Source organism: Clarias gariepinus, chromosome 4, assembly GCF_024256425.1.
Source record: "Clarias gariepinus isolate MV-2021 ecotype Netherlands chromosome 4, CGAR_prim_01v2, whole genome shotgun sequence".
NCBI classification, from domain to species: domain Eukaryota; kingdom Metazoa; phylum Chordata; class Actinopteri; order Siluriformes; family Clariidae; genus Clarias; species Clarias gariepinus.
In genome coordinates, this window is record NC_071103.1 from 15,362,707 (window position 1) to 15,376,616 (window position 13,910).

The 13,910-nt window shown below is 38.2% G+C and overlaps 1 protein-coding gene across 1 annotated transcript; it reads right to left on the reverse strand.

The window, feature by feature from the left end:
• Window positions 1-768: 768 nt before the first annotated feature.
• On the reverse strand, window positions 769-12,956 carry tnxba (tenascin XBa). The gene is made up of 15 exons (XM_053494949.1): window positions 12,874-12,956; window positions 11,525-12,143; window positions 10,958-11,068; window positions 8,821-10,878; window positions 8,245-8,367; window positions 8,002-8,145; window positions 6,782-6,901; window positions 6,527-6,682; window positions 6,155-6,279; window positions 5,655-5,793; window positions 5,404-5,555; window positions 5,195-5,291; window positions 4,962-5,123; window positions 4,718-4,881; window positions 769-1,209 (listed from the first exon to the last, which is right to left on the reverse strand). Exons 2-15 carry the CDS (start codon window positions 12,012-12,014, stop codon window positions 1,102-1,104), a joined length of 4,149 nt encoding a protein of 1,382 aa, XP_053350924.1. The 5' UTR covers window positions 12,015-12,143; window positions 12,874-12,956; the 3' UTR covers window positions 769-1,101.
• Window positions 12,957-13,910: the final 954 nt, after the last annotated feature.

Genomic DNA, 13,910 nt, shown 5'->3' on the forward strand with positions numbered 1-13,910 from the left:
CTTGGCCATTTCACAAAACAATGTAGAACTGAGAAAGTATATTATAGCAGTTAAAGGTCTTACTCATGTCTTTTGGTGGTTTTGTGGTGCTAAGGTTGATTCATGACCATGTAGGTGCAAGACTGCTAGCTCCCAATGATTCTCATGCACTTATTTTCCATACTGCTTATCCTGTTCAGGGTCATGAGAGGCCTGGAGCATACTGCATCCCAGAGGACTCAGGGCACAAGGAAAACCCACAATGCATGGGGAGAGCATGCATCCTTAAACCTGGAGATGCAAGAATGCAGTGCTAATCACTATGCCACCATCCTGCCATTTCCCACCAGTTAAAACAATTTTAATGTTCAAGGAATCTTCTACTTAAAGCCAAATCTTATTACTTTACTAGACCAAACGTTTTATTTTACTAGCATAAAAACTTCACAAAAGAGAGTTTGTGTTCACCTAAAATGTTAACTAAAATAAAGGGCATTAAATCCATCCATCAATTTGCAGACTGCCTAGAAGCTTGGATATCCAAATATGTATTGCCATCCTCTTATATGACTGTAAACCTGTATATTCCTTTAACTGCCCAATTATTTACATTTAAATTCTATAAAACAAACAAAAAAGTTAAATGTAAAAGAAATACTGCACATTTACAGCAAGTTTGTACAGTGTTTGTGCTGTTATTAGACAAAAAGAAATCTTTCATATGCCATTTTGCTGATATTTGCAATTTATTTTTTATTTCTACAAAACAAGAACAAAAAAAACAAAACATTAGTCTGTAACCTTTACATCCAACAGAAATGTAACAGTGCATTCATTTCAGTAGCGGTGTGAGTCAAAAACAGTGTAAAGAACCCTCTGAATGATTTAATAGCACATAGTCCTTACTATACAGTCATATAAAAGTAGATAATGTGACACATAGGATGTATACTTTTAATATATTTATAGAATACTAGAACTTTATCATAGTATGGGGAATAATAACTGCAAATAAGTAGATATACATTTTACATAAAGTTATGTACAGTGTTGGTGTAGAATGTAAAGTTTTAAAGGTTGTACAGTGTATCTGCATGCGTGGGCTGTTCTTCACTTGATGTTTTAGCCTTGGGTGGTCTGAGTCATGTGGCTCAGCGAGGCAGGACGCAGCTTCATCTCAGTAAATGAGAGAGAGATATCCTTGCCCTTCCAGTCAATCCACACCACTCCCTGGTAAATATACAAAAACAGGGTCACACAATAGACACACAGGGTCATCTTTCTTCTTAACCCTAAACAGACCTGGCATTTCACAAAGGTTCAGCATATGGAACATTTATTGCATGTAAAGGTACTGATTGAAAGTTTTGTACTGAACACAAACATTTCAAATCTTATTTTAAATTATTGTATACTTAGTAAGCGTTTGGATGGTGCTTTAAGCTAAAGGAAACCCTGGTTCGATGACTGACTTTAGAGCGATAACATGCACACTGTTACAAGGGGGTGCTTATGTATGGCACCACCAAGTATGTTGTTAAGTGGCAGGACTTAGAGGGGGGGCACTGAGACATTTATTTTGGCCAAGGATGATTGGCTCGCGTGAGCACCACGCAGCGCAAGGTAAGGGTGCTTATACAGTACACCGCTCTAATTAACTCTCTTCTTTTTAAAAAGGGGTTTGTTACTATTAAGAGAGGTGCGCTTATGTCTGCTGTTTTCCTGTCTTCTTAGGTCTCTCTTTTTATTTTCACTTTTACTATCTTTTCACCTCTCTCTCCTTTCTTTCTCTTTTCGTTCACCATTCACTTTTATTCCTCTTTTCCCCTATACCAGAGCACCACTCTAATACCTGCTATGTAATGTTCGCACATAGTGGGTTGTTTTCTGGATGTTTAAATAACCTGCCGGACAGGTGTAGCATGTCTTCTCTGATTCTCTGATCGACAACATGTCGAGGTTGCCAAGCAACAATGGCCGCCCGCTGCTCTGTATGTCCATAAATCTGCCTAGTTGTCTGCAGATGTGCCCTTCACGTGGGTGGCCGTGTTACACACATGGTCTCCTTTGAAGCAATTTTAAATTTGAAAATGCATCAATCATTCAGAACCATTCATTTTAGAAGCGTTCGGTACATAGCGTGTTATAATTGGCATTACTTTATTTTTCTTACTTACTTTTACACATGTATACATTTTTCTTTTAGCATCTTAATCATTTTAGTAATAACTTTATATCATTAACTGCTTTCCTGTTCTTAGTTGTTTTTGGAAATATTTTTAGCACTTTTTTTTAGCACTTTGTCTTATAGACAAATCTATCATTTTACAGCTTGCTGTGTGAATTAAAATGCTAGCGATTATTGAAAAATACTGAATTACTGATGAAATATGTAACTGATAAATTAAACACTAGTGCTTAAAAATATAAAATATATAAATTATATTGATCATTAAGCAATATCACATGAGAGGGAGTGCTGAATATCAGCATGGCTGTGATGCGGTCGTAGCACAAAAGCATAGCCCAAATGTTGAAGATATCACAGCTGTGCTGATATTCAGTACATCAGTAGGTATGTGGAAAGCTTGTGTTTGATTCCCAGCCAGTGGCCAAACCCAAGCCAATGAATGCAGTGCCAGTCCCATGAGTGGATAAAATGGAAGGGTTTGCGCCAATAAGTTCGTCCGGTCTAAAACCTGTGCCAACTCACTCATGAGTACACTCCTCTAATTTCAGCAAACATGTTTGTATATCTTCTCAAAGGAAGATACTATAGAAAATAAATTTGAATATATTTTAGCATTGTGCAGCTTGTATAACAGTATAAATTAACTGTGCCCTGAAAAGAACTCAACATACAGCCATTATTGACAAAATAGCCTGAAAAAAACGTGAGTACACCCTAAGTGATAACAGCTGTACATTTTTAACCATGCAAACCATGTCCAAATTAACATGTTCATGTGTTCTTTTGGATTTTTTCAGAATTTTCTCCCTAATTTAGTCGTGTCCAATTTCTCTCCATTACTAGGGGGCTCCCACATTAAGGCTATTACGACCACTCAGTTGGGAGGGCCGAAGACTATCACGTGTTTCCTCCAAGCCCTGATTCCTAGAGGTGAAGTGAGACCACGTGCCTGAGGCAGCCCACTAGAGCGACGGTCCGTTCTTGGGACTTAACGATCGTGCTCGAAGGTCTGATTGACACCCCTTTCGAACCACTAGAGTCAGCGCCTGTCAGGTTTCTGGCCCTTAAGATGGATTTTCTTATGGCCATTACTTCTTTGCTGAGAATTGGAAATCTGCAAAGCTATTCTGCATCCTCACCCAAACTATCTTCCGAAAGTTCCATTCTCGACCATGCACCCAGTTTTTCTCGAAGCCTTCTGTCCTCCGCGTTTTACAGCGCCGGAGCAGGGAAGGTTTCTGTGTTTCTGTTACTGTGTCCAGTACGAGTTCTTTAGATTTACGTCCACTACACTAGTCAGTGGCGCAAGTCAGAGCAGCTTTTTATATCTTATGGGGCCGCAATCATGGGGTGGTCGTCACCAGACAAACGCTGTCACATTGGGTGAGAGATGCTATTGCCTTAGCCTACAAGGCGCGTGGTCTCACATCGCCTCTAGGAATCAGGGCTCATCTGACCAGGGGAATTGCCTCGTCAATTGCACTGGCAAGAGGTGTCCCTTGCAGCAAGTGTGTGATGCGGCAGGTTGGTCCTCTCCGCACACATTTGTCAGATTTTATAGTTTGGATATCCATGCCACTCCGGGCTCACGGGTCCTCGAGTCAGCATCCCAAAGTCATGTCTTAGACTTCCTTGGCTATTGTGCACACATGCAACACAACCCTGGAGGTCCAGACACTTTCTGTGTGGCGGCGCTGGTATTCTTGTTTCCATAGCGTTTTCACGCGGCATCGAGTGTAGCTTTTGAAAGGGAACAATGGTGCTCACACAAAATATTGACACTTTGGACACAGTTGGACATGTTTACTTAGCGTGTACTCATTTTCATTGCCAGTTATTTAGACAATATAGTCTGCATGTTGAGATATTGTTAGAGTACAGTAAATCTGCACTGTTATAAAGCTGCACATATCTGCACGTATCTCATTATATTTTCAGTTTGAGTTAAGTTAGAATCTCTTGTTACACACACCAATTAGTTCCCTTGATTGTGGATTAGAGAAGGATCTCTCAGCCTTGTGTTAGAAGCTAGTTAGCTTTGTAGCTTGCATTAGCCATGAACACAACCACACATATACTACAGAGGCAAGTCGAAATGATTTAGGAGGCAGATGCTCCTCCCTCTTTCCAGTATTGTGGACCGTACTGACCTCACCCATACTGGCGACTGACAGTTATTGTGATTTACGGTTATTATAACATCTGTGACTCTGGGCAAAACATGTAGTTAAGCATATAGTAAAACATAGCAACAAGTGTTGTTATGACCGAAATCACCACTTTTGGAATGCCTCTCGTCCAATCAAATTACTTTGACTCGACGAGAACTAACTGTCAGAACTAACTGTTGGTCAGAACTAACTGTTAACTGTTGAGTTAATGACATTTGTTTCTTGATCATACTATACAGTAGTCAACATTGTGATCATTTATTTATGTAAAATAAATAATCTGAGGCTTGTTAGCATATCAGTATATCAGTGTGATATCAGTATACCATTATACTAAGCTAATAGGGTGATTTGAATCAGGATATGTGGTTTATACCTGGTCCTTCGAGAAGGTTGCGTAATGACCGTTGAGATTGGCTTTGTAGCAGTTCTTGTACCACCAGCCTCCCATGTAGTTATTTGCACAAGTGGTACTATTCGTGCTGGATCCCTTGTCCTTAGTTGAGAAAGGACAACCATTGTGGTATCTCATAGAGTCCCCTGCAAACAGTTTTAAACCATAAATTACACTAATCCCCTTTCTTTCCACGTGTATATCACATTCTTGATACTTTTCTTACCAGCTGTGCCTGAGTATCCAGATAGATCAATAGCATAGTGATTCCCCTCCGACCCCACAGAGAAGTTGGAGTAGTGAGCATAGGCCGTGTCGTTTCCTAAACGCAGATCTACACGTAGACTCATTGGTTCCATGCTAGTCAGAGCATGAAGGATGTCATTCCCTGGTATAAGACAAAGATGGTTAGAAAAGCTAATAGGGAGATGATATAGCAGCATAAGCACAGCAGCTTACCAAGCCAAAAATTGGCACTTATTTCTCCAAAGCCTTTGCTATAATCTTTCCATTCTCTGTAGAAATCAGTAGATCCATCAACTCTTCTCTGGAATACCTAGCAAACAAAAATACATATGTTTTTTAAATATTAACTTTTGAATCTGAAACATGGTAAAGAAGGCAATTCTTTTCAGCAAATTAAGCAAAACTGCTTAGTTAAAACCTACTGTCCAGCCTCCTCCATCAGTCTCCATATCACAGTAGACCGACACCAACTTTCCATCTTTACCCTCAGGGTAAATCTCAGCCACTCCTGACTCCTTCATGCCATTCAGCTGCACTTGGGAGCATTCAGCTGGGTGTGGGTAAGGCAAGTGTGCTGTAAATGAAGAAAAAGAAGAAGAAGGAAGAGAGCATTGCGGACTTAGAGGAACGATACAGGAAGCCAGGTTTTACAGGAACAGGTACAGGAACTCACCTGTTGTAAATGAGGTGGAAACAACACTAATGTATTGCCCCTCACTTTCTCCATCCACTTTTACAGTATAGTAAGAAGATGCGACCAGATCAGTTAACTTGTACTGTGAGACAGTTGGATTTAGGATCACTTCCTTTTCCTGTAAGAAAGACAAGTTGTAACTAATATGATTATGTTGCAACATACAATTTAGAGTAAAAAAAAGAAGAAAAAAAAAGAAGAGCTATGGTAAAAATACTATATTGCCAAATAACTGTAGAAACGTGAACATCATACTCATATGTAGGGCTTTCTGAAACTGTTACCAAAAAGTTGGAAGCCTGATTTCCTAAATGCTCTTGTGGATAAATTAACACTATGAATACATGAAATCTAGTGGAAAAACTGTAGTGGAAGTTAATACAGGTTGACAAATCTGGAATGGAATTTCAACAACCAAATATTTCAACAACCAAAGTTTAATGGTCAGGCTATTTATATTATATTTTCAATATGCCTACCTTCTTCTCTTCTCCACCTTGGTATGTTAGCCTATAGCTTTTGAAAGATAGATGAGGGGTCTTCCATGAAATCAAAGCTGAATTCCAGGTGACTTCACCTGGTGTCACTACTTGAAGCTTTATTCCTAAAAAACATTCAAATTCATTATAAGGTGCGACTCCACCATCAGGAGAAAATAATTCTCCTCTTACTTCAAAGCCAATTAAAACAAAGCAATGTTCTAAGCGTCACATTTTTAGAAAGAGTGCTTTGTTCAATAACTAATGTACTTACTCCTCACTTACTGTTAAAATCTGGTTTCAACATAGACTGATGGTTCCCAAAAATAATTTTTAATGCTCTGACAATGATGGCTAGACATTCTGACCTACCACTTTTTGTTGTGAAGGTTGTGGAAACAGAGCTACTCTGGAGACTGTTGATTTGACTGATGATCTTTACTGAATACAGGGTAGATCTGTGTAGACCTCTGAGCTGGTGCGCCACAGAAGTGCCAGACAACATCACTGTCACTGTCACGTTAGGCGCTATAAAGGTAGAAATATACTTCATTTGATGAGGAATAAAAAAAATATATAAGAGTTCATTATCTGATAACTTGAACACCAATGATAAACCTGACTTACATCTTGTAGATCCATAACTGAGAATATAATAGTCGACTTTAGCTTGAGCATGTTTCCATGTCAACAGTGCTTTACTGTCTGTGACATCCACAGCCTGGAGGTCGGTGGGGGAGTCGGGTACTAGAAAGAACAAATGGAAGATTACAAATGCCCTCCTAAAACAATAGGTATGCTAGTGCAGAGAGGCAAAAACGTATTTAGTCAGCCACCAATTGTGCAAGGACTCCCACTTAAAAAGATGAGAGAGGCCTGTGGGAGCAATTTAAAAAAAAATGGAAGACATACAAGACCACTGATAATCTCCCTCGATCCAGGGCTCCACACAAGATCCCAGATCTGATTAAAGATCACAAGAATTGTGAGCAGAAATCCCAGAACCACACGGGGGACCTAGTGAATAACCTGCAGAGAGCTGGGACCAAAGTAACAAAGGCTACCATCAGTAACACACTGCGCCGCCAGGGACTCAAATCCTGCAGTGCCAGACATGTCCCCCTGGTTAAGCCAGTACATGTCCAGGCCCATCTGAAGTTTGCTAAAAAGCATTTGGATGATCCAGGAGAGGATTGGGAGAATGTCATATGGTCAGATAAAACCAAAATAGAACTTTTTGGTAAAACTCAACTTGTCGTGTTTGGAGGAGAAAGTATGCTGAGTGGCATCCAAAGAACACCATACCTACTGTGAAGCATGGGGGTGAAAACATCATGCTTTGGGGCTGTTTTTCTGCAAAGGGACCAGGACGACTGATACGTATAAATGAAAGAATGAATGGGGCCACGTATCGTGAGATTTTGAGCCCATAAGAAGCATTTCAAGGTTCTGGAGTGGCCTAGCCAGTCTCCAGATCTCAACCCCATAGAAAATCTTTAAAAGTTTGTGTTGCCCAGCGACAGCCCCAAAACATCACTGCTCTAGAGGAGATCTGCATGGAGGAATGGGTCAAAATACCAGCAACAGTGTGTGAAAACTTTGTGAAGACTTAGAGAAAACGTTCAACCTCTGTCATTGCCAACAAAGGGTATATAACAAAGAATTGAGATTAAATTTTGTTATTGACCAAATACTTATTTTCCACCATAATTTAAAAAATAAATTCTTTAAAAATCCTACAATGTGATTTTCTGGATTTTTTTTTTCTCAGGACTTGCACAATTGGTGGCTGACTAAATACTTTTTTGCCCCACTGTATTTAAGCTACTGACATATTACGTGTATACCTGTAACAATCGAGGCTGTGGTTGCTTCACTCTCTATAGCTCCCATAACTGCCCTGACATTTATTTCATACCGGGAACCAACAGAGAGTTTTGAAATGAAAACATGGGACAACTGTGAGTCAACAGAGATGGATCCCGTCACCCCTGAAAAAAGTAAAAGGACAGTATACTCCATGTCACAAATATATAATTATAATCATTTATGATCCTAGTACAGGGTAAATGTTATAACCCTTTTAATACCGCTTGCTGAGTTGGTGTATGTAACTTTAAATCCTGTTACTATGCTTTTGGGTTTGGTCCAAAACACGGTAAGAGATGTTTCCGTAATGTTGCTGAACAGCAGTTCTGTTGGAGGTTCAGGTCCTGAGAAAAGACACAGAAGAATGACGCGGTGGGGATCTTTATAATCATTAGGAAATATAAATTTAACAGCAGTGCTTTAAAAACCTTATTCTTTGTTCATGTTCAATCATACGTGATGTTTAATTTGATACCCAGTATGACCAATTCATTTGTTTGTTTGTTTGTTCATTTGTCAATTTATTCATTTACTGTTCCATACAATGGAACACCCACCCTGAAATCCAATGGTCAGATGATCTCCAAAGAAATAAAATAGTATGCAAGCATGGAAAATTAATAATAATAATGATAATAATAATACTTGTTTATTTATTTAATTGCTTGTACTAATCGTTATATATAACAGTCTAACACACTAATTTGAGGACCATTAAAAAGATTTTGAGATTCAGTAGAACTTAAATCTTCATCTGCCTTGATCTGTAGTGCAGAAGTGAAAGTATGATGATTTACCTGTGGAGACAATCAGACGGTGAACTTTGGATCTTTCATGAGGCCCGGTGCCGAACAAGGACACAGAGTACTTCCTCTGTGGGCGAAGATTCTTGAAATGATGGGAGCGAGCACTTCCAGCAAGAATCTGTGAGACCTTCACATCACTCCCTGCGTCAGCTTTTCCACTATAGACTTTAGTTGAAGTTCCGTTTGAACTATATACCTCATCTGCTTTTATCTCACCACCTTGGTTTTTCTCAGCTTCCTCTGCATCCTCCTCATAGCTTCTTCCTGACCAAACCTCCCTCCTTGTTATTGTGAAATTCTTGAATGATCCTTGAGGTTTCCATGTGATAACAAACCCAGTAGCAGTTATGTTGTGAACCTCAACTGGTCCGATGTCTTTCAATTTTGTTGTCCTGTTAACATGAATTTTAGAAATTGTGATGTTTTTCAAATCAATGTTTACTTGTTTTTTTTTGGATGCATCTTCTTTGAGACTGTGGTGCAAACTCTCGTCTTTTTCACTGGTGGTAGTTGCATTTACATCTTTCACTTCCGTTTGTTGAATTGTTGTCTCATCACCTTGTAGAAACTTTGTGCCTTTCTCATTGGATTTTTTTACATGTACATTGTCAACCTTCCCCTTGGGTGATGATCCTGCTTTAATAAGTGTACTATTGCTCTTGTGGTGCTTGGTGTCCTTTTCAGTGAAAGTAGTCACATTTAGAATTTTTTCCACTCTTTTCTTTTCAAATGTAACATCTTTAAGAACTTTTGTCTCATTGTTTTGTAGTATGTTTCTGTCCTTCTCAGTGGATGTTGTTGTCTTGTCTAACAACTTTGGCGTTCTAGGCAATTCCTCTTTAGAATGCGTAACATTGCCTCGGTGTTGCTTATTGTCCTTTACATAGGACAAAGTTATATTTACATGTCTCTGTGCTGTTTTCCTTCCTAGTGTATCCTTAAGAACTTTTGTCTCATTCCCTGATAACTTCTTCCTTTTCTCACTGGAATTTGTAATATTTCTCATGTCAGATATTTTTTCTTTAAGCGGTGAGACACTGCTTTGATTCTTCCTGTCTTTTTCAGTAGAGTTAGTTATATTTTGACGCTTGTCCACTTTTGTCTTTTCGACCGATGCTTCTTTAAGAGGTGTGACATTGCCCTGGTTTAGCCTCTTCTCCTTGATGGTGGAATCTGTCACATTTACATGTGTTTCCCCTTTCTTGCTTCCTGATGTTGCTTTTTGTTTAGCTTTTGTCCCATCATCTGGTACTAACTTTTTGTCAGCACCAGTGACTACTTTTCTCTTTTCTAATGATCCCTCCTTAGGTAGGTTGTTACTTTGCCTTAACCTTCCTTCTTTTTTAATGGCAGGAGAAACAGACTGTTGTTCTACTTGTTTCTTATCAGATGATCCTTCTTTAGGTTTTGTGACATTGCCCTGGCTTGGCTTTTTGTCTTTTTCAATAGAAGTACCATGAATCTGTATTTCCACCAGTTTTTTCACATCTGATCCTTCCTTAACACTGTCTGGACCTGGTTTCTTCTCCTTTTCAGTGGAAGTAGTAATGTTTAAATTCTTTCCACCTGATTTCTTTTCAGCTGATCCTTCAGCCGATCCAGCTGAACTATCATTAATATCTTTTTTGCCTTTTAACTTTTCTGTTGCATTTATATGCTTTTCTCCCTTTTTCACCACAGATGCTCCACCTTTGGGAATAATGCTGTCTGGGGATGAATTTTTGTCATTTTCAGTAGAGGTTACATCAGACAAAGACATCTTCCCTTTTTCTGAACTTGTTTTAACAGACTCTGTGCCTTTTGTCAATTTGATTAAACCTTTTAACGTTCCGTTAGATTGTTTCTCAGTGCTTTGAGTAACATTATGATTCAGAGGCAAATCTTTGTGCAGGTAAATTCTTTGGACTGTTACTGAACCTCTTGCTTGATTTGGATGACTTTCCTCACTGACCTTTTTAGTGCCTATTGTAGTGTTTGTCTTTGATTGTTCCTGGGTTGATGTTTCTTGCTTTGCAGTACCTTCAGATGACACCTTTTCCTTGTTAGCAACTGTAAAAATAAAAATTGTATTTGCCATCAAAAGTGTATGACTTTCTAGAAAGTCTGTTTAATCACCATGAGGACCTACCTCTGCTGCAGTCGACACCAGTGAAATCAGCCTGACACACACACTTTCCACTGACACATTTTCCATTTTTGTTGCAGTTATTTGGGCAGTGTGATCCAGAGCAGTTGGTGCCTGTATACAGGGGCAAACAATGTGTGATTTTATAGGTGCAACAGATTTTAAGCATCAATGGAGTATTCATGTGGTGATATTTAACAGACATTTTTTTCAAGGCACTTTATAAAGCTCATCTGGATTTTTACCATTTTAATATATATCTTTCTATAACAGCACCTTATCAATAATCAACTTAGGTGTCCTGTTAATACTGTAATTAGAAATGTAATATTTTTTGTTGATATTAGTGAAGAGGTTATCCCACTGACTTTAATCCAAACCTGAGCTATAAAAAATAGGATTATTATTATTATTATTATTATTATTATTATTATTATTAATAATAATAATAATAATAATAATAATAGAACTTGTGCTTGGACCATGAAGACCTAATCCTATTTTGCACAGGAACATTTGATACATTTATTCAGTAAAAAGGGTGACACCTATGCATCTAAGACATCTTACATTTTTTCTTTAAAGCTGACATTTCCTTTTCCAAGATCGCTACTCTGTCCTTTAGTGCAGTCATCTCAGCCTCACAGCCCCCAGTACAAGAGCCTGGCACTAGGCTGATGTGGTGCGTCATCACCAAAGGAGATCCTGGCTTCAGGCTCAGCTCTGTTTCCTGCGGTTTACTGGCATCAACCTTATCTTTCTGAGGCTCCGTCTGAACGCAGCCTTCAGTGATGACAACTTTGATGGGCGGACTTGAGGAAGGCTTGTCTTTGGTTTTCTTAATGCTAGGAGTTTCAGGAGGCATTGGTGTAGAGAACAGGGTCTGACTAACATTACTGGATTTTGAGGCAGGAGAAACAGTTGGAGTTTTTTGTTTGGTGTTCAGCAGCGTAGTGATAGTATGAGGTGCTATTTTAGTGGAATTTTTCCTTTCACCTACTGAGGCTTGAAAAGTCGGGAAAGGGGTTAGTAAGAAGAGGAAAGCCAGGAAGAGGAGCATAATGACTGGACGTCAGGGAAACAGCCACTGCTTTGGGTGGATGTTGGTAATCTACTCTGATAGTTCAGTTTTAGAAGAATTAACTCTTGGTACTAGTTTAGATATTTCTGTCAAAATCATATGTATTATCTGAAAAAGAAAGAAAAGACATCTTAGAACATACAAGTAACAGTGATTTATCTATATTATTACCATAAAACATATAAAATTTCCTTTAAATTGGCTTCCATGTAGATTTAGGAAGAAATATGAAGAAGAAAATGGATAATTGTACAGTTTTCTCCTTAAATGTAATACAGAGGCTTAAATGTAAAAATGTGCTCTAAAAAAAGTTCTATGTGTACAGAAGAGAGGAACAAGTTTAATATGAAATATTTGAAAATGCCAGCAGTACTGCATTTAACAGAGGTACACTATGTACTCAGGCTCTGTAGGACTTTGGCTTCACTCTTACATAAAAAGATCCCAAGTGCAATTTCTTTAAGAGTTAACTCTTATTCCCCCAAAACTAAAGGAAACAGTATTTAAAATAGCCAAGCTTCTAAAAAAAATGGACTCTGGTAATAAATAATGGCAAATTTCCCACGTTACCCTTTAATAATATCCCATAGTTTTTTACACTTTCTGTCAAGTACATTTTGCCAGCAGTTTGCTCAGAGAATAGCAAATTTAGTTTAAATACAGAAAGTCAAATGTGGATGTCTATAATAAACAATGTTTTACTTCTTTATACATTCATTCATAAACCTTCAATGTATCAATTTTCCATCTTGTTAAACATTTTAATCCATTAAAGCAGCATCACAATGAACATACATGAAAGATTCGCTCATTAGGATTGTATTGGACAGACACTCACTTGGGCTTGGTCTTGAAATGCTGTTTGGAGCTGCTATTGTTTGGCTTCCTCCATCTGCTTTGAGACTCTCCAGTAGACTCACTGAGGAAGCTAGAAGGAAAAACGTTTGTATGAGGTACACTGATACCTGAGGAGGGAGGCAACCAAACCTATGCACTTAAATGTAACATTCAGATTCCCCGCCTCCCAGCTGATTTACGGTAAGTATATGACAAGATCTAGTTTATTTCCTCTACAATAAGGAAGCTTAAGTTTAAGCACATTCCAATATCTATCTATCTATCTATCTATCTATCTATCTATCTATCTATCTATCTATCTATCTATCTATCTATCTATCTATCTATTTGTGCATGTATCTTCTTCTTATATATACAGTATGTTAAGTATACAAAATATATGTTATAGAGAACATAATCTGGCATCCACTTTAGGTAACTGGTTTTTATTCATTTTCTAACAACAGATTAAATACATTCTTTTTTGTGATACAGATATTAAGCACAACAAATAAGCATGCAGTTAAGCATAGACCTATATCAACACAGGTTAATACTTAATCATATATGCTTATTTGTTTTACTGCATTTATATAAATCTTAGTGATGCCATATAGGATATATAGAGTACCTTTTCTCCTGTATGCCAGAATGTTAGTCTTGGGATTTTTCCTATTTCCGCTGAAACATAACGAGGGCTTGTCACCAGCCCCCCAGCTGTATCATTATGGGTGGTCTGTTCTTCCTACCAGGGCCTACTTCACAGAATGCTACATTAGATCCACATTAGTTTTGCAGTGTGTCTGAACTGACCTTTGCAAGACCTGACATTCAGTGGAGCTAATGTCAGGTCTTGATTGTCAGCAACTATCAATGAAAAACAGTCAAACTCACACAGGCAAGCTCATCAGCAACTGTGATTTTATAAATTATTGGTGTAGAAAAAAAGCTACATTAACCAAGAAATTTTTAGATATTTTTATAAAATAATAAGTAAGACCACAAACTGGGTTTATTTATTCAGGAGCAGGTTTTTAC

Coding starts and splice junctions, on each gene's coding strand:
- tnxba (XM_053494949.1), bottom strand. CDS start 12,014: ATGCTCCTCTTCCTGGCTTTCCTCTTCTTACTAACCCCTTTCCCGACT. Junction 5,292..5,403: donor CTGATGGAGGAGGCTGGACA/GTAGGTTTTAAC, acceptor TTTGTTTGCTAG/GTATTCCAGAGAAGAGTTGA. Junction 5,124..5,194: donor AAGTGCCAATTTTTGGCTTG/GTAAGCTGCTGT, acceptor GTCTTATACCAG/GGAATGACATCCTTCATGCT.